The following is a 19,599-nucleotide window of genomic DNA, read 5'->3' on the forward strand; positions in this document are numbered from 1 at the left end:
GATGGTCCCCTTGTCTGGCTCGGAACTTCTTTCAGCTATTTCCGCGGGGTCCGCAGGCACGTGAATGAGTTGGCTAATAATAGTATCTTCTTGTCTTTTTATCGACCAATTGAGGGCGCGGATGATAATCTTTATTTTTTTTTTTAAAACAGATTTGGAACAAAATCCGTCTGGTAAAACAATGTCACTTGCCCAAAAATGGATTTGGAGCGAAATTGAGAAGCAGGAATTTTCTACTAAAGAAATTTTCTCATCGCTCACTTCCTCTCTCTCCCGTGTGCGGCCTTTCTTTCTCTCTCTCGCATCCCTATCGTCAGCTGTCGGTCCACCGGCCGCCTTCGCCCGGTTGTCCACCACCAGCAACCATAGATATTTTATGCAGTCATCAAATGAATTTCTTCTTTGGTAACATAAATTTCATATTATTATCAAATACGTTTCTCTACTCAAAAACTCGTCTAGAAAGTAAAAATAGAAATAGAGAAATTTATTTCTTACCAAAAATAGTTCTCCAAAACAGAATAGCCATTATTCACGCCCTAAAACTATTAACATCTATTCGCAAACTTGATACATAGACCGGGTAGCCAGGTCGTCCACGACGACGGCACTAGCCGAATTTCGACATGTACCGAATATGATTGGCCGAACTAATTATAATTTATTCTGCCGCCACTTCCGCTAAAAAGAAGACGAATTCAATCTCTCCTCCTTTTCAAGCTCGTCGACCCACACGTATTCCTTACAAAAAAGCGAAGAAATAATTATATTTATATGAAGCCAAACAGAAGTATTCATTATCAGAAAAGATGTTTGACGTTTTCAGTCATTTGCATTCTTCTCGTGAAAGTTCATTCGACCAACCTAGGATTTGAAACTTATGATTGCTTCTAGCTGACTAACCTTAAATGGACCATTTTCCATTAACCATAAAGGGATCGCAAATGCAAAAATTAAAAGCCATTTTGGACAACTTATTTTGATTGTTCCCACATTATTATTTATTGCATAGAAAAAATTAGGGATCAATCCAGATCCTTAAATAAAAATTTCATGGTTTGGATTTGCCTTGCATTTGGAATTCTTATCGCATTTTTTTCCTTCGCATTTTAGGATTAATGCATGTCATAGGGAGTCAGAGGTGAACTCGACGAGTGGCTCGGTAAAGAGAGGCTCAACTCATTACAACATTCTTTCCGCTTAAACCCGAATCTGAATTGTAAGACGGACCAAAATCAAGATTCCAACATTAGAAGAGTTCGAAAATAGCTGAATGAGCTAAAGAACGCTTTTTTGTTTTTTTGTTTTTTTCAGAATGTGGAAAACTGGGGTTCCATATAATGGCTCGAACGAAAATTTCAAGATAATGGGAATTGGTCTGAATTTGGATGATTTCATGTGTTAGGATTCGACGCCCAATCACAATGAAGTGAAGCATAAAATTAAGAATGACAAATCGAGATAGAAGATTTTATCATGATTCATCCTTAAACTAATGCTACTTCTAGCAGATGATTCCACTATAATTAGCACCTCACACATCTCGTTACATCACTCAATTACAAGCAAAAAAATGTATGTATATATATCCCAAGCCCAAACTATCAATGAAAAAATATATGCACAAACTATAAAGGCCCTCTGCTAGCTTGGGGGTGCTACCCTTGCGACTCCCGCCGGGGTGGTCGCCCGGACCCTCGCCCACTCATCAGAGAGCATAACCCCCTTGTCTTCTTGTCAATGGGAATTATGAACCACAACCCAACATCGCGAATTAATGGAATGACGGAAACAATTTGAGTTCAAGATTGGGCTTTAACCAAGATTAGATTTGGGGAAAATTATAAAAAAGTCATAAACCTATTGCAATTGTATCAATTCAATTGTAAATTTTTTTTTTGCTAATTCAGTCTTAAACCTTTTGTGACTGTGTCAATTCAGTCCATCCAGCCAATTTTGGCCCATTGGAGTTGACGTGGACGTTGGCCGGCCGGTGAGAAAATATTTTTTTGATTTTTGATTTTATTTTTCCTTATTTTATTTTCTTTTTTCTCTCTTTTTTTCTTCCACTGGCTGGCGAGGCCGGCCCTTGCCAGTGGCCAGCAGGGGCGAGCTTGGCCTAAGGCAAGCGAGGTCAACTTCGTTGCCCGGAGGAGGAGGAAGAAGAGGGAAGGAAAAAAAAAGAAAAAGAAAAAGAAAAAAAAGAAAAAAATATTGAATATTATGTTGCCGGACGGCCGGCGTCGCCACATCAACACCAATGCCGGATGAACTAGATTGACACAATTACAAAAGGTTTAGGACTGAATCAGCCAAAATAAAATTATAACCGAATTGACATAATTGCAATAGGTTTAAGATTTTTTTGATAATTTTTTCTTTACAATTGAGATTCAAATTTGGAGGTCATGATGGGCACCGATTTTGATGAAAGGGCAATCTGGCCTACATATTTCTTGAAACGATTCGATAGTGAAGACCAACCTAGAGTCAAATTGATTCAGTTAAGTAAAGCAATAGGATTTATTTTTATTTTTTGGTGGAAAGTAAATGGATAGGTTTGGGTTGGAAGTTTTTAAACAAAAATGAGCGGTGTAAGGAACAGATTTAGACGCACAACAATCAAGAAGATTTAAATCTTCTTTCATTGAAGTTAGCCTGAAAATAAGAGAAAATGAAAAAAAAAGAAAAAAAAAAGAAAAGAAGAAAAAAAATTTGAGAAAACTTATCAAAGAATTATAAAAATTGTTAAGTTCAGCGGCGGTGGTGCCATATAGGACGCCCGAAGTCCACGTCACCAATTTCCGCACAAAATTGATAGGATGAATTTCATCGGAAAATTATCAAAAGATTTAGAACTAAATTAACCAAAACAAAATCTTAAACATTTCAATTTAGTTAATGTAGTCTTCAACCTTTTCATAATTTTTCAATGAAATGTTTAAGGTTAAATTGGCACAACTGCAATAAAAAACAAGGTAATGGCTTTGAGCTGCTGGGAGCCGACGTGCTCTATCAAGGAACACTAGGGCTTTTCTTGTTATCCAACGTACAGAAACAATTTCTTAGTTATTGTCATTACCGACTTTGTGAATCATTGTGACAATGGTGGTCAGAGGAGCAACAGTGACTCGAGTCCCAGTGACGAGGTGGGCTTGCGGATCACGGTGGTCCGCCCCGATGCCCTTCACGCTCTGCGATCGGCTAATTTCAGTTCAGCTCACTAAACTTCGGATGCACCCATCCCCTTTGTCCGATACCGGAATCCTGCGATTCTCCCAGCAACAAAAAATAGCGCGAATCTCCCAGCGATCGAAAACTAACCCGTGATGTCCGGATTCCGAAAACATGCTCAGTTAGGATTTTGAACATCAGGATTTTAGAAACCGCATAAAAGTACTTCTTTATCTGACTCTACCCTGCGAACTCTAATTGAGTTCGAAGTGAGTCATTCAGCGTTAGCATTGACGAATCACCCTCAGCTCGATCTGAGTTCATTCCGATTACCCAAGTCCTAACTCAGCTCCAAACATTGACATACTAGAATCCTACATTTTCTTTCCCTTTCCTATTTCATCCTTATAAACCAGTTGCAACTTCTTGGTTACTTCGAATCTGTTCAAAGCGATTCTTGATCATTCAAAAAGCTCGTAGTATCTATCTATTATCAAATACTTGCATCTAGCTGGAAAAACTATGGAGCTTCTAACAATATCAAACGATTGTGATTCAAAGACTCGAGATCTCACGACCCGATCATTGGATATAAAAAAATTGTCACGTGTACGCTAGATTTCGGCAATCGTCCAAGAGAACTCTGGATATGATTATATTCGATGCTGGAAAATCCAAGTCCGTCTACATTTCATCCCATTTAGTTCTCAGCAACGTGGGACGCTTAATGTTCAACTTCCCCGATTGTGGAAATTGGCTTGAAGGGATTCGCCGTAGAAACAATCTTTAATGCACACATCAGAGTCAACCTCAACTTCCCCCGCATTTTGTTTCCTAGAAAAGGTTAGCAGAATAGGTTTAGATTACAGTCCGAACCATACGGGAGAAAACTTTGCTAAATTGATCCATACGAAGTTAATTTCGCTAAAGAGCGCGATATATTTTCAGCATGACAATGCAATAATCCATAATTCGTAGGACTAACCCTTGATATCACACGAGGTAAAATGATACATCAGGGAGACGATCCGATATCAACTTGCGAAGATGAGTCAACATTATTTAAGCATCTAAGAATCAGACGAACATGAACGTTGCTACAGATCCACTACCAGACACCTCGACCCCGATGTCGAACGAATCGGGAGGAAAAGGCCCGTGGCCAGGGCCGAACGACTTGATGTGGTCCTTGAGTGACCTCTTGTGCTTGAAGTCGGAGCCGCAGATGCAGAGCCAGCGCTTGCCGCAGTTCTTCTCGTGGGTCCTCCAGTCGCCCTTGACGGCTAGGAGTTTGCCACACTTGCGGCATGCGAAGGGCTTCGACCCGTGCTTCCGCTTGTAGTGCGTCTGAAGGGTCCGGAAGTCCTTGAGCAGCTTGGCCCTTGGGTGGTCGATGTGGTTCCGGCACCCCTCGACGCAGCAGTAGCACGGTATCCCCAGCATGGCCCTTGGTTGTGTGCCCTTGAGAGATTCCGGCCCTCTCCGGTACTGTGAACCGTGCCCCCACATGTGCATCTACAACACAAATTCATGTGGAGAAGTAGCATGTGACCTTGCTGTGATAGTTATGTTTGTGGGAATTTCTTTTTCTGCATCATTTTACCTAGATACCACGATTAAAAGATTTGGCAACCAGTCCGCCAACACTCGGATTTCAAACCCACACGTCACCAGTCGTTTTCGTCACAGATGCATTGACTACATGATGTTTTAGCTAACCAATGGTCCAAAATTATGTCCACCAATCCCTTCTCAGCTTCTTCTCACCTGAAGATTGTTGTAGCGGTTGAACGTTTTGTAGCAAACATGGCATGAAAAATGGGTGAATCCAATGAGAATTTGCTCCGCAGTAGGGATCCAATATCTTCCCGCACCAGCACTTCGGCTCGTAGCTTCCGAGGAAGAACCCGCCGACCCGCCTGAATGATTAGGGAGGCCGATGTGGAGCGCCACGGTGACGTCATCCCCAACTTCTCCGAATGGATGAGCGTTAGGGTTAGCGTCTTTAGGGTTTTCATGCAAAGCCTTAGCCAAGCAGCTCAGCAAAGGCAGTGGCTCTAAGGGAGTTCCCTGATCGACATTTTCGGACTTCTTAACCTCATTGCCAGTACTGGAGGAGGCCATGACAGCAGAGCTGCATGAACTATTATCTGAAAGCTCCTCCATCATGCAACAATACACACAAAAACACCCCACAAGAAAAAGGGATGAAATTCCCGGACTGGTAAATCGTTATGAGGGTAACTTCTGGAACGCGGAGCGATGAATCTAGTGCTGATCTTACTCACAGCTTGAAGAATATAAATAGGCAGATAAGGGTAATCTGAGAGAGAACAGGAGAAACCGAGGCAGGGTGGCTGGAGAATAATCTGGCGTTGAATGAAAAACAACCTCAAAACGAAGAGGGTCATAAATTTCTCCTGTCAAACAATCTTCCATCCGTATTCACCGGTCGAAAGGAAATCCACATTTGCCTTAATTTCTGTGGCCCCTTGCTCCTTATTTTAGCAGGAGTTTAACTCCAGAGGGTTAAAGATATATGGCAATGTATCAAATGGTCTGGTACACGCCCAAGCTCATTAGTCAAACGCCCACCACCTACATTACACTGACGTTAGAGTAGAAAAAGGAGAGAGAGAGAGAGGTTGAGAGAGACTTCGTTGGAGAGCGGAGATGATGAGTTCCTAAGTATGGAACGTGCATGGGGACCTTTCATTTATGTCTCTTACCTTATATTGTCGAGTCTTGGGCCTGTGGTAATTCGAAAAAATTCGAGCTGACAGTATTCCCTCTTAGATTGTGCAGAAGTCTGAAGCTTTGAACCATTTCTGTCAAAATAAATTTATGGTAATGATTTTGTCTACCTAATGGTGGAGGGTTCGGCATTTGAGAAGAAATACTAATGCAACAAGAAAATGATCATCACCTAAGAAACCCACCTCATGATATGCTCTCTAACTCTCGAGAAAACTTTAGGGAGATTTATGTAGACACAATTGGGAATGTCCCTACAAGCAATGGCAAATTCCAACGTACCAACCTTTCGTTTTTTTTTTTTTCACCCGAGGAGTAGCAATCTCTAGACAAAACTTAAGTGCTGAAATTGACTCTTGACTCTAATGGATCTAGGAATAAGTTGCAATTCATAGGACTTCATAAATTCGACCAAAAAAAAAAAAAAAGGGACTCCATAAAGTCAAAAAAAGACTTCTCATCTGGATGTTCCTGAGCAGCACTATTCGATCTTAAAATTTCCATAGGCATAATTTCAATATAATTGTGCAAAAAGTCCGAAACCTATTATATGACGGCCTATTCGATCTTAAAATTTCCGATTGTGCCAATTTAATTCTAAACATTTCAATAACACTAATTTAGTCTTAAACATTTGGTTGATTTGCCAATTTAATTATCCCGATCAATTTTAGCCTAGATTGTTCTACGTGGCACGGCCGGTGGATAGCCAGCTCTAATGTGGAGAATTTTTGTCATTTTATTTATGATTTGTTGTTTTCTGTTTTTTTTCTTTTTATTTCTGGGCTGTCGAGGTTGTTGGCCGCAAATGAGGGCCGATGAACTTTGCCTAGTTTGGGTTAGGGCGTTGCGGCCGTTGCCGGCCCAAAGTTGGAAAAAGAGGATGAATAAAATTTAAAAAAATTAGGAAATAGATACTATTGCATTAATTATCCACATTAGTGCGGCGTGCCGTGCAATGTAGGATGGTTGGCGCTGACAAGAGCACCACGTCGGTGATTTCCTATTAGAATTGGCCAAAATGAGTAAATTGGTGGTCGCACAATAAATTTAAAGCTTTTTAACATATTCAATGTGAAAGTCATAATACTTATTGTTCAATGAGTAAACTTTTTGGAGTAACCTCTTACATATAGCATTTTCAGGATCTATGCATATCAACATCGCGTTAAGCAAGTTTAATTTAAGGGATAATAGCACAAATAATCCTAAAACTTTGATCCATTATGCATTATCATCCCTAAACTTTTATTTTGTGCAATATTGTCGCTAAACTTTGGTCCAATATGCAATACTATCCCTAACTTTTAATTTGCTTAAAGTGGTCCAAGAACTATTGTAAATGTTTAATGTAGTCACTAAACCATATGAGAATTTTAAGAACCACATTGAACATTGGACCAAAGCTTTGGGACTATTTTGAACAAATTAGAAGTTTGGGAACGACATTGCACATTAGACCAAGGTTTAAGGGCCACATTGAACAAATTAAAAATTTAGGGACGACATTGCACATTGAACTAAAGTTCAAAAACCATTTGTGTCATTTTTCATATGTTTAATCAGCTCGCAGCGATTTTCGTAACATATGGAGATTCAATGAGCATCATGATCTTTTTCTAATAACTTAAATAAACTTCCGTGAGAATAAAATTATCCGGTTCTCTAACTTCTGAAATCTTTCCCGGACATGGCGACAGATTGACAAATGTTCATGAACATTTAGGGGTCTGGGCACGATCTATGTTGCCTAACTATATAGCACCGGAACTAGAGTTGTTCGATTATAAAGAGCTAGAAATAAATAACAACCGACAAGATTATCATTTCAAATAACTTTATGCTAAGCTACACAACACTTGTAAGCATCTAGAATCCGTTGTCAAGCAATATATGGACGCACAGTCGTGAAAGGAGTAGCATTGGCTCTAATATTATATTAGAAAGTCCAACTAAAAAACGTAAATTAAATGATTCTGTCCTTTAAATTGGAGAAAAGAGAGTAGATAAACTGGGAAAATGGAGAAACTTCCGTATAGGCCTCAAATCAGTTTGCAGATAAGGGCCTTGATCTGTTTTTTTGTTCTCGAGCTATCGGCCCTCCTCAAACAACTAATCAACGGGGCCTTCGATGCTCTGCTTGTTTCAATGTATTCCTAAAGTTTGCTGCTTTAAGATCATCCACTTGAACTCCGTAGCTAAATCTTGGGCTGTTCATCAATTTCTTTTTTCGATCCGGAAGAAAATTTTCATTTCATTCGAAAGAATAGTGCAAAACTTCAAGATAAAAATGCAAGTAAAAACAAAGCAGGTAAATCTGAAAGATAAATCAACTTGGTCTAGCTTTGCAGAGACTCGCTCATTCCACAAAAACGTATCGAAGCACAATCGATAGCCGATCACCGAATCTCGTATCAACATCAGTGATGAACATATGTCAAAATTCCTCTCTCTAGTGCTACTACTTTATCAAAAGGCGTTACGCGCCTAGATTTGGCGTTCTCAACACCAACACCGTATTGAGATGACAACAACACCATATTGAAATGAACGGATCACGCTTTGTAAATCCCCGGATCTATTTCTAGATAGGAATAGAAGAGCACCCAAATCTAAATCTAACTCTAGATTGGGAGAGAAGACCTGCAAAGCAGGAATCAAATGACTGTAAAATAACTTCCAGATAAGCCGACTACAAAAGTAGCAGTGGAAACACACTCGACTATACGGAGCAAGTATCGAGCCAGAGTGAAAGAATAGATTCGGAATAGCAGATTTTTCCGTGATTCTCGCGTTTCAAACTTCTGAGCTTACCGTACAAAACTCTCCAGGTGGATAAAGTCGGCGGGATCATCCGCAAAATCAAGGAAGAAAACTTTAAAAAGAGGGGGGATATGAAAAATATGAAAACAAAGAGGGAGACTGAGATACAGATGGAGGGGGAGTGGCGGCGCTTTTTGGTTGAGAGGAGAGAAACCCTAGCTAGGGAGGGAGACAGAGTCTTTATCTAATTCGCTCGGCGGCTGTTCATCAATTAAGACTAGACATTTATGCAGTGGCAAATTCTTGGATCCCGTCAAAACCTATCTGTAGTATTCGTCCAAAGTCATCTAAATCATTAATTCAAAAATTTTCAATTTTCCCAAAGCAGCAGTTAATCGACCGAAGGTGAGAATTCTCATTGACAAGTAACAAATGACGGGCCATTTTTCCAACGATTGGTGCAAATAATCAAAGATACAGTCTTTTACTCAGGCGGGTATAACCACAGTCAAAGTGGATATGTTTGCGAAGCTCATTGTAAAATGTGTTATAATATAAAATATTCTCGCACTGAAGCAACATCGGGGTGGTGGCGCAGTTGGCTAGCGCGTAGGTCTCATAGCTTCTGAGTTATCCTGAGGTCGAGAGTTCGAGCCTCTCTCACCCCACTCTTTTTTATTACTCAGTTTGTGGGTTCATGATTTTTGCATCATCTTGACATCGCTCTGTACATTTGATGAACATATATTGATGATGAATCTTTCTGCGCCTTTCTCGCGTGTGGCGGTCTATATTGGCCGGCGTCGGGGGACGATCCTTGTCCTAAGCTTATATCATTATTAAGCCCATGTTTTCATGTCGGTTCTGCGATCTTGGTTTTGCCTTCAGCATTATTACTACATGCTCATGTTGCTCCCGGTTACCTGCCATTGCTTGTTTGAACACAACTCTGGGGCGCAAACTTTTCTCCGCTTCGTCTCGCGGTCGTTATTTTCGCTGGACTTCGTTCTATCGACCGGAACTCCAAAGTCGTCGAACCGTATAATCAGACGGTCGATCGAACTAAATGGGGATTAACAAGAAGAGCAAAATGGACGTGAAAGGGTCCCCCTCTTGTGCCGATGGTGGAGGTTGAAGGTAGAGACTAGAGACCCGGTTTGTAATCCCCTGCAAAAAGCGAAGGGAATGTAAGAGAGATTGCGTGCCATTCAGCGAGACTTGTCCGATCTCATCAATTTGGGGCCCCAGTTTTTTTGCCAATATAGCATGTGGTTGGTCGCTCTGATTTGAATGATAAATGTTTGCATTTATTACCATCTCGTCCCGACGGTACATACTTTCCCTTAGACGAAAATAATAACTCTTTTGTCTTCTAGGTGATGCTGCGGACCAAACTACCACAGACTTCTTTTGTTTTTTGTCTTTTTTTTCTCGAAAAAGTTCAAAAAAGGACCTGAAGTACCTTTGTTTTTTCAAATAAGGACTTAAATTGAACATTATTTTAAATAAGAGTTTGAAGTACTCTCATTTTCTCAAATAAGCACATGAAGTAAACTTTAACTCAAATAAGAGCCTAAAATGGTCATGGAGTCTAAAAAAAAAGGCTTGGTCAAGGGCATTTTCGTTATTTCCCTTTATTTGATTTTTTTCTTTTTTCTTTATTTTTATTTTAAAAAATTTGAAAAAAAGAATAAGACATAGGGACCGATGTAGGGTTGGCGGGGTCATCGGTGCCTCGGCAAGGGCCAACAGGCCCTCTCCCCAATCCGGGTGGGAGTCGTCCCGCCCTCGCTTAGGCCAGGGCGACATTGGCCCCGGTCGGGGTGAGGCCCGGCAACCCCCGCCTAGACCAGGGCGATGTCGGCCCTTCTCGGGGCGAGGGTCGACGACTCACCTAGATTTGGGAGAACAAAGAAAAAAATTAAAAAAGGAAAAAAGGAAATGACGAATATGTCTTTTAGGCCGGACCCTTTTTTGAGGGCAAAAGTACACTATGAGTGCCAATATTTATGTACAACGCTCACTTTAGTGCTAATATATTTTTTTTAATCACTTAAGTGTTAAATCGGAGAAAACATGATCACTCAAGTGCCAAGTCCGGCAAAAAATGATTACTTAAGTGTCAATTCCAACAAAACAGTACACGTGGCGTTTTTTTTATTAATGTTTTAATATTATGTGGCATTTTTAAAAAAAATTCAATCCACATTGCATCCACGTGGAAATTTTTTTTAAATAATCAGTCCACGTGGACGCCACGTGTAATATATATTTTTTGCAAAATAAGCTAAAATATTTTTTAAAAATTAGCTAAATAACTAAAGAAAAGAAAAAAAATAAAAATAGAAATTTAAAAATCTGTTGTAGCAGTGAGGGCTTCCAAAGCCCTCCGCCGCTGCTACCCCCACCATCTCCGGCAATAGTCGGTGACGGTGGGGGATGGCCGACGGGGTTGCCGGCCATGCCGGGCAATGGCTAATGAGGGTGAGGGAGAGCCGACGTGGGTTGTCTAGATCTGCGACGGCGAGGCCCCACCAACCCTGGTGAGGCTTCACCCGAGGCCGGCAGGAGTCGCCGACCACTCAGCAACCCTCGCCAACCATCCCCCACCCTCGCCAGCCATTGTTGGAGATGGTGGGGGCAAATGGCGAGGAGGGCTTCCAAGCACTCGCTACTACAACAGGTTTTTAAATTTTATTTATTTATTTATTTTTTCTTTTCTTTAGTTATTTAGCTAATTTTTTTTATTTTAATTTAATTTATTAAAAATATTTTAGCTTATTTTGCAAAAAAATATATTACACTCGGCATCATGTGGACTGATTATTTTTAAAAAATTGCCAACTGGCAAAGGTGGGCGGCGGCGGCTAGGCTTCCAAGCCCTAGACTTGTGGTTTATGAGTGATTTAGTGGATGAAACCGATTGGTGCATAAATGTTTAATCAATTTGAGTTAGACGGGAAAAAGAAAAACAGAAGGAGGACTTGATGAATCATGCGGTATGCAAGCCCGACGGGAAGCAAGGACAATTACTGATAAAGTCTTAAATCTATTGTCATGTATCAATTTAATTTTATATATATATATATATATATATATATATATATATATATTGCAAATTACATCCTAAATCTTTTAAATTTCGCAAATTGAATACATCCAGCTAGTTTTGGCAACAAATTGATGACACGAACGCTGGCCATCCACCGAACATCCTATGCTACACCGTCGACGCTGGTGTAGAATTTTTTGCTTTTTTGAAATTTTTATTAACTTTTCTGTCTTTTTTTTTTTTGTCTTGTCCTTTTCTCTTATTTGTTAAGGGTTGTTAGCCACAGGGTGAGGGCCTGTGAGCCCTCGTCGGCCACTGGCGAGTTTCCTGACCCTTGCCCAAAGGGCTCGTAACCCTAGCACATGGTTGGTTAGCCCTCGCCGCGAGGCCTAAAGTCCTAGTCGATTGCAAAGGCAACGACGCTCGCCTTATGGCCGGCAAGTCGCCTAGTGGTCGGAGGCCATCGGCCCTTAACAATAAAAAGAAAATAATAAATAATAAAAATTCACGTCAACGCCAACAAGAACGCCAACAGTGCCTTGTATGATGGGTGGCGTCGATCTCATTAATTTCTAATCAAAATTGGTTGGATGAACTCAATTGATAAAATTTAAAAAAAATTTAGGACTTAATTGGTCAAAGAAATAAAAGAATGAATTGACACGATTAGACTTTTTTGTTAATTTTTCTGGATAAGTATGCTATTGTTTCCCAAATGGACCTTCAATTATAACCCGACATGAAGCCCTAAATTTCACTCAGGGGAAGAAGGGTACGACTAAACTCGCCTAGATTTTCATAGCCAAACCTGTCTACTTTTATCATTCTGGCATTCTCCCTTTCCCTTATCATCCAACCAATGCTTGTTGGACAGGAGTCGTCGAGTCGACTAAGCAGCATAAAATGCACGGACTTCAGGATTACGTCGGCCTTACATTCGAAACCACGAAGCCTAGATGTAATCGCCTCAAAATGGGAAAGCGGACAATCGGCAACTCCTTGCCCTAATAGTAAGAAAGACATATCGATTCTCTCCGAAATATTTCCGTTCTAGTTTTCATCGAATCCGGAGTAACGATTTCTACAGAGATTTTAGGGGACACCCCACATCGACTGTGAGCGGCAGTTCTCCTCAGTTATGAGGTTGGTTCGACTGCTCCTAGGACAGGGAGAGTTCGAAAGGGATCTGAACATGGCCCGGGTCGGGAAGTGGACGTCCAGAGATTCATTAGCGCTCATAAATGAGAAGAGCCTCCGCCGTTATGACTCGACCCTATCTATCTTCATGGGGACCGGGGGGCACAGCGACGCGGCTCGTATTTAACGCAAGCTCTGCCCCAAAGTACTAACACTGTGGACAGTATTTCCCCTGAAGGATAGCTCGCCTTTGACGTCCATCAAAAGCCCCCGTAACAAAACAAAGTTTTCAACACAACGCCGTACGTATGAGGGGCCGAGCCAAATTAGTGTCCGGTCCGACTGGGTTGAATCCCGAACGAGCGTGTTAGATTTCATTTCGACAAGAAAACTTAAAAGAACCGACCAAGACTAATAAATGCAAGGAAATGTTATGAGTTTGTTAGTAGAAATTTCTATCTAAAGTGTATTGCCCTCTCGAAACATGTTCTTGTTCATTTTTTCTTAAAGTGCATTTTTACTATGGTTTGTGATCTTAAACCGGTGTCCCTTGAGGCGCTTATTAGCGAGATCCACTTAAAAAGTTCACTTTATGTGGGTTTTTGACTTTACACCGACGTACCAGGATAAATAACTTTCGGACCAAAGATTTTGCCCCCTTTCATTGTGATTTGTCAACGCAATGAGCGCGTTTAATATTGATGTGCCCTTGCTTTATGTTATGTCATCTGCCATCTGATAGCTCTAGAATTTTTTTTCTTTTTCTTTTTCTTTTTTTGCGCAAATTTTTTCTTGCTATCCACATATTTGTCACGAATTTTTCAATCAAGTTTGTCCGATCAAGTGATCCCACTTTCACAAACTTTCTAATCTAGTCCTTCCGACGCTAAATCCTACCACATCCAACTGACACAAATCACACACGATATGCCCGTCGGGCGACATCGTGTGCGACATGGATAACATTTTTCCAATATGGATGTCTACGTGTTTTATATCCAACGTCATGCTTCGATGATCGATGTCTCTACTGGCTAAATTTTTTGACACACGTCCACGCGAGAATCCACGCGTCTTATCCACGTCATATTTGGGCATCAGCCCTAAATTTGGTCGGATTTGGCATGGAAGGGACCTGACCAGAAGATTTCAAGAGAGTAGAAAGGCTTAATTATATGAATTAAAGCACGTAGATTCAATTCAAATCATCTTTTATTATTATTTTTATTATTATTATTATAAAAAATACAAGGAAGAATCACCAACGGGGATCCCACCCTTGCGGGGGTGACGTGGAGAGGTCACATGCATTTGCCTGCCTTTGGAAAAATGGAGCGCGTGTGTATGATCCTTGAATCCAAGTCCCCAAGTGGGGGCGGCGATCTTCAGTGAACATCCCCCCTCTCAGTGCGATTGAAAGCACGTCACAAGCAAATTCGAGGGAGCCCCGTGGGTCACCCTCGGCCGGCGCTGCCCATACGATATCCAGTTTCTGCAATTATTGTTTCCTCACTGTGGCGTTGAAGCGTCGCGTCTCGCTAAGTCACTCCCCCAGCTGTTCGCGTCCATTGCCGGGTCGATGCTTCGATGTGGGACACGCAGGTGTCGCCCCCACCGATGAATATGACCCTCTTTTTGTACGAGCTCTTCGTACTCGGCGGTGGTGGTCGACGCAGCAGAGAGAAGATCTCCAGCTTGGATGGGGTCGGATCATGATTGGGGTTTTGATTCCGTCATCTCGATCGAGATCCAGTCGCTGGCGTTCGCATGTTTCGTCTCACATGGCGTGCCCAAGCTCTTTTTAGTGTGTAGTGTAGAAGGGCAGCAGGGAGGAAGAGATGTCCAGCTTGAATGTGTCGGACCATGATTGGGGTTTGCTTGCTCGATCTCGAGCCTTTGCTCTATTGAGATTATCGAAGAAATTTATTTAAAAAGTCTTAAACTCATTACGTGTCGATTCAATCATAAATCTTTTAGTTTGACCAATTTAATCATAAACTTTTTGACGTTTTGTCACCGAGCCTGAATTTTTTTTTTTCCTTAACCTTTTTCCCTCCGTTGGCCACCGCCGGGCCTCGACGATGGCTGGCGACCTCCGCCACCCTTAGGTTAGCGCCGCTCTCGCCGACCTCGAGCGAGGGACGTTACAAGCATTCACGTCATTTGAATGAAAATTTAGATATGAAAAACAATGTGTAGCCCCCAAAAAACTCAATTTCGGTAAATTTGTTTAGACACTAAAAAACCCGAATCATATTTAATATGACACATTTATTCTGAATTTTTTTTTTACTTTAAAAACCCCAAACTGTGACCGCTATGACATATTTACCCTAAAACTTTTTCTGTGAACGTTTTTGTCAAATCATATTTCAGCCAAAACAGCGTCATTTTTATTTCCCTTAAGTCACGTGGACGCCATGTCATCCATGTAGGCAGATTTTTAACGGTGCTCATTGACGAAATAAGTTTCGGGTAAATGTGTCAAGGTAAACATAATTTGAGGTTTTTGGGGGGTTTTTTCCAATTTCTTTGTAAGAAAAGTACCGGTCAGAGGCTTGAAGGAAGTTTTCATACACAAATAATATGCATGTACATACAACTAGAGAAAATGGAAACTTGGGGGTGGTTTGATCCTAAGAACAAGAGCCATGGGTTTAAAATCAGTCCCACTCCCGGCCCATGCGTTTCCTTTTCACGAATGTACTGCATAAGCATGTTCCATCTGTGCGATGTTCTTGACATAGCGATCGTTTTGGACGTGTCGTGCTGCCTCTTTCAACTGAGTCAGACGATGAATTTCATGCGATTTCAAGTAAGGTTAGTCTTCCATCCTTTTCTGTCCCCAAATCGGAGTCGTCGTACCATGTCGGTTGCCTCTCCCTCAGAACTCTCCGATACATTTCTGGGTTTGCGAAAGATCGGCGGGCATCACGTCCGTGTCCTATCGACTTCGAAGCACCAGTGAAAAACACTTTGTATGGGCCAATCTAAGTCCGCTAGTATTCTATGTCCTCTCTTCGAGAATTGTAATTGTCAAACTGAAGGAGAAAGCACACGAATCATTGTCCTCTTCTTGCTAAAACGAGAAAAAAAACCAAGCTCCACGGTGCCAATTGGATCCAAAACCAGAGCGAAAGCAAAGTAGCGACCATTGCTTTGTCGTTCACCATGACAATTTTCCCATTTTCGCGGACGAGCTGTTGGGTCCAATTGCCTTGATCCCCCTCGGACCTCTTCGTCTCGGGGCATCAAGATTTGACCGTATACGCAGTCGAAATCTAGTTTTCACGAATATATCTCGATAGCCACGCACAATCAAACTCTAACACGATAAGTGAAACGGGTATTATATGTCAGACTAAATATCATTAAGCCCTAGGGACTCCTAAAAGATGGTATTGTTATAGGTTGGTCACATTGGATCAAAGAGCGTAATCCACCAATGAATAATGACTCCACCGGTTCCACACCATGCACTGCCCCCACCGATGGGAGTTCAGTGAATCTTTAGCTAGGGAAGAGCATAATTGATAATAATTGAAGCACATGCATCGCATGTTGTGCATTTAATATATGGGGAAATATAGTATATGCTAATTGTATTAAAAAGTGGGGAAGCTTCTGCTTCCAATTTTCTTTGGCCGTCGGCGAAAACTGAAAAGAGAGGTTTTAAAAGGCCTCTTGAAGTCCCGGGCGAGCATCCATCAATGCACCCGGAGCTAGCTTAGCCCCATGCATGATTCGGAACCTCTCATCGCATTTACATACCTATGAGTAGGCCGCTTTAGTTGGCAAGGTTATATAGTCTCGAATTCTGCTGACCATGAAAGAAAGGTTTCGAAAGATGTTACAGGAAGTCGAGTGGGCGGATTAGTCTGAGTGGAGAGCGGGAAAAAAAGGATTGAGTAATTAGAATTTATTGTATGTACGGTAACCTAAAAGTAATCTTCCTGTTGCTTGGCATCTCGTATCGTACTCGAACCTTGTTTTTTTTTTTTTTTCTGGATCCATCTCACGTCAGTAACTCCACCCCTACCACATGAATGCTAGAAAAAAAAAGGGTTCATGATAGGAATTTGGTAATTAAACTCAAGACTTCCGTATCTGTTATGCTTTATCAAAAGAAAAGGTTTTTAGATATAAAATTCTGTAATACAAATCCTATGACTTCTAATGAAATTCTACTCGAGTACTGTATCATCTCGAAGTCTCTCTTTAAATTAATCGTCCAATTTTATTTTTTAATTTTTTTTTCCTTTCCTATTTTTCATGCGATAAAATAAGATATATTGAGAATCGCCAAAACGAAATTGCACATTCAATTTGTCTATCATAATTCTAACACTCCTTTCTCGGACTTTTTGTTCTATCTATTCAGAGAGCGCGGGAGTCGAACCCCGTCCTTACGATACTAGTATCCCCACCTCTCAATCCATTTACATGTAAGGCCGAGTGTCTATTCTCGAATTATACTTATTTGTACTTATTTAAACATGAAAAATATGAAGCCCAGTTTTCATCTTTGACTGAGAGAGAACGAGGGTCAGCTCGACGACTTTGGTCGCCCGCGATGCACAATCTGCGGGAGGTAGTTATGCTAAAGACAGCGACGGAGCAAAATCCCGTAATTTCCTCCGGCATCAGAATTAGTGATTACTGATTACACTTTTCATTGATTTAACAAAGAGGATGATATTCTCGATTCGATATGTCGTGAAAGCCCAGTGAGAAAAAAAGTGCTTATCCTGGTTCTAGCATTCTGCTGAGGACACAAAAACCTTTTGGGTTCGTCAAAGCAAAATCAAAACCCAAAAAAGGGAAAATTAAAGCACAAAAAGGAGAAAAAGAAGGAAAAAATCAATGGTGATAACCTATGATTTTACTCTAATTCGTTAAATTGCGAGCGAAATCATTCGCACGGAAGCCTCGGTAAAAAAAATAAACGACGAAACAAGTTCTTGGGCTCGAAAAGAAAGAGAAAAATGGTAAGAAGCTTTCGAATAAATAATATTCCGGCACGTACTGCATGAATACTAAAATCAGTATCGATTCGACATTTACGTCTTAAACTTTGTACCGTCGATTCTCTCATTGACATTATCTGCTCTTAGTGGATTGAAAAATCTGAAGGGGCGTTTTTCGGTAAATTTCTTCCTTCGCGTGATCGTTAATAAGCCAATGAGACTTTTTAAAAAAATCCAAAAATGGTGTCGTTTAACACAAAACGACTAGACACTCAAAATGGTGTCGTTTAGCATGAATGTCCCACAAAACGGCCCACTTCTTGCCCTCACGGGCCTCACCTTTTCACGATCCGTGTTTTGGCTGTTTTCGTTTTGTTCAGTGTTTAGTCCTTTTTTTTTTTTTTCCAATTTCAGCGTCACATCATTGTCATTTGTGTGAAAAAAAAAATGTCACATGAAATTTCCATTCATTAAAAGGACGGAGCGAAGCACGACGACGAATTTTAGAAAATCAATTCGAGAATCGAAAGTTTAAGGATCCAATTGCTAAATCAGTGTTTTCACTTTTTCATGCATAATATATACATGCAAGTTAAAAAAACAAAACACGTCAAGCCCTGTTAAAAGATTGATAGTCTTCCACGGATAGAACGTGTCTCGTGCATTTTACGCGGAAATTGATCCCATGAACTTGTCCAAAGATAGACATCCGGCATATAATTTTTGCTGATTCGAAGAGCCGTTTTCGTATTTACGAGGCATAAATGTTTGGGAACATCATACTCGAATCATGGCTCGATACTTTTAAAAGGGTCTTCTATTGATTGACTATTGATTGTTGATGTCTCCTCGTCGTGTCCAAGGACCACCAGAAGTCGACATTTTTCAGCTTGATGTTGCCCTCAAGGGTCTAGACTTAGCCGTTGCCTATTGCAGAAAATATGGAGGACTATGGTTTGTTTATTTAGGCGATAATTGCGCAAATAGTGTCTTTTTCCCTAGCTCTTTATTGGTCCCCCATGGCCATAATTAGCGAAATGAAGAGCCGGTAGATCCATCATCCTAGTTAAAAATAAAAATAAAAATAGACAGGATGGTCGGGTCAAAGCCCCACGCCGACCTCACGTGGAATACTGTTGACTTCCTTAATTACTTTCAATTTTGGTGGAGATCTTCAATTGGACTTCTTCTATGGGGTTAGAGAAATCTACATCAGAGAACTTAAAACATGCGACCTAATCGAGTTTCGTGGTTCGTTCAAATGTGATTAGCTCGATTTGATTGAATTGAAATATAGGATCTCATATTCAAATACGATCGATTTGATTCGAGAAAAAAGCTGTCAATAACAATCGTTCGGAAAGACATACACCGACTTTTCTCACATTGCGTAATCACTGCATTGAAGATCGGTTTAGTTCATAGTAAGTGCTCTAAGACACCGGTTTATTCTGGCCCTTAGGTAAATAAGTCCACAAAGCAGTCGATTGATTCCTCCAAATTAAAATCCCCATGAGGGAGAGATGGATAGGTCAAAGTGGAAGGTCAAGATCCACTTAGGATTCGGTGATTACAGATTAGTGGCTCTAATTAATGGTGTGCGACCTACCCAATAAAGATTAAAAAGAAACCATTTAATAATCCGCATACCACGGTTTCATAAGTGGGCTAACAAATCAACCCCCCTTCGCCTAGCTGTCCCATTATATAGCGACTCCAGAAGCGCGACGTCATCAGAAACGATAACAACTT

At 40.9% G+C, this 19,599-nt stretch overlaps 1 protein-coding gene and 1 non-coding gene across 2 annotated transcripts; one reads left to right on the forward strand and one right to left on the reverse strand.

The window, feature by feature from the left end:
• Positions 1-4,146: 4,146 nt before the first annotated feature.
• Positions 4,147-5,442, reverse strand: LOC115749817 (protein TRANSPARENT TESTA 1). The gene is made up of 2 exons (XM_030686793.2): positions 4,942-5,442; positions 4,147-4,689 (listed from the first exon to the last, which is right to left on the reverse strand). Exons 1-2 carry the CDS (start codon positions 5,341-5,343, stop codon positions 4,252-4,254), a joined length of 840 nt encoding a protein of 279 aa, XP_030542653.2. The 5' UTR covers positions 5,344-5,442; the 3' UTR covers positions 4,147-4,251.
• Positions 5,443-9,274: 3,832 nt separating this feature from the next.
• On the forward strand, positions 9,275-9,359 carry TRNAM-CAU. The gene is given in 2 exon segments: positions 9,275-9,312; positions 9,324-9,359. It is a non-coding gene; the product is annotated as a tRNA-Met (tRNA).
• Positions 9,360-19,599: the final 10,240 nt, after the last annotated feature.

This window comes from Rhodamnia argentea, chromosome 2, assembly GCF_020921035.1.
Source record: "Rhodamnia argentea isolate NSW1041297 chromosome 2, ASM2092103v1, whole genome shotgun sequence".
NCBI classification, from domain to species: Eukaryota; Viridiplantae; Streptophyta; class Magnoliopsida; order Myrtales; family Myrtaceae; genus Rhodamnia; species Rhodamnia argentea.

Coding starts and splice junctions, on each gene's coding strand:
- LOC115749817 (XM_030686793.2), bottom strand. CDS start 5,343: ATGATGGAGGAGCTTTCAGATAATAGTTCATGCAGCTCTGCTGTCATG. Junction 4,690..4,941: donor ACCGCTACAACAATCTTCAG/GTGAGAAGAAGC, acceptor TTTGTGTTGTAG/ATGCACATGTGGGGGCACGG.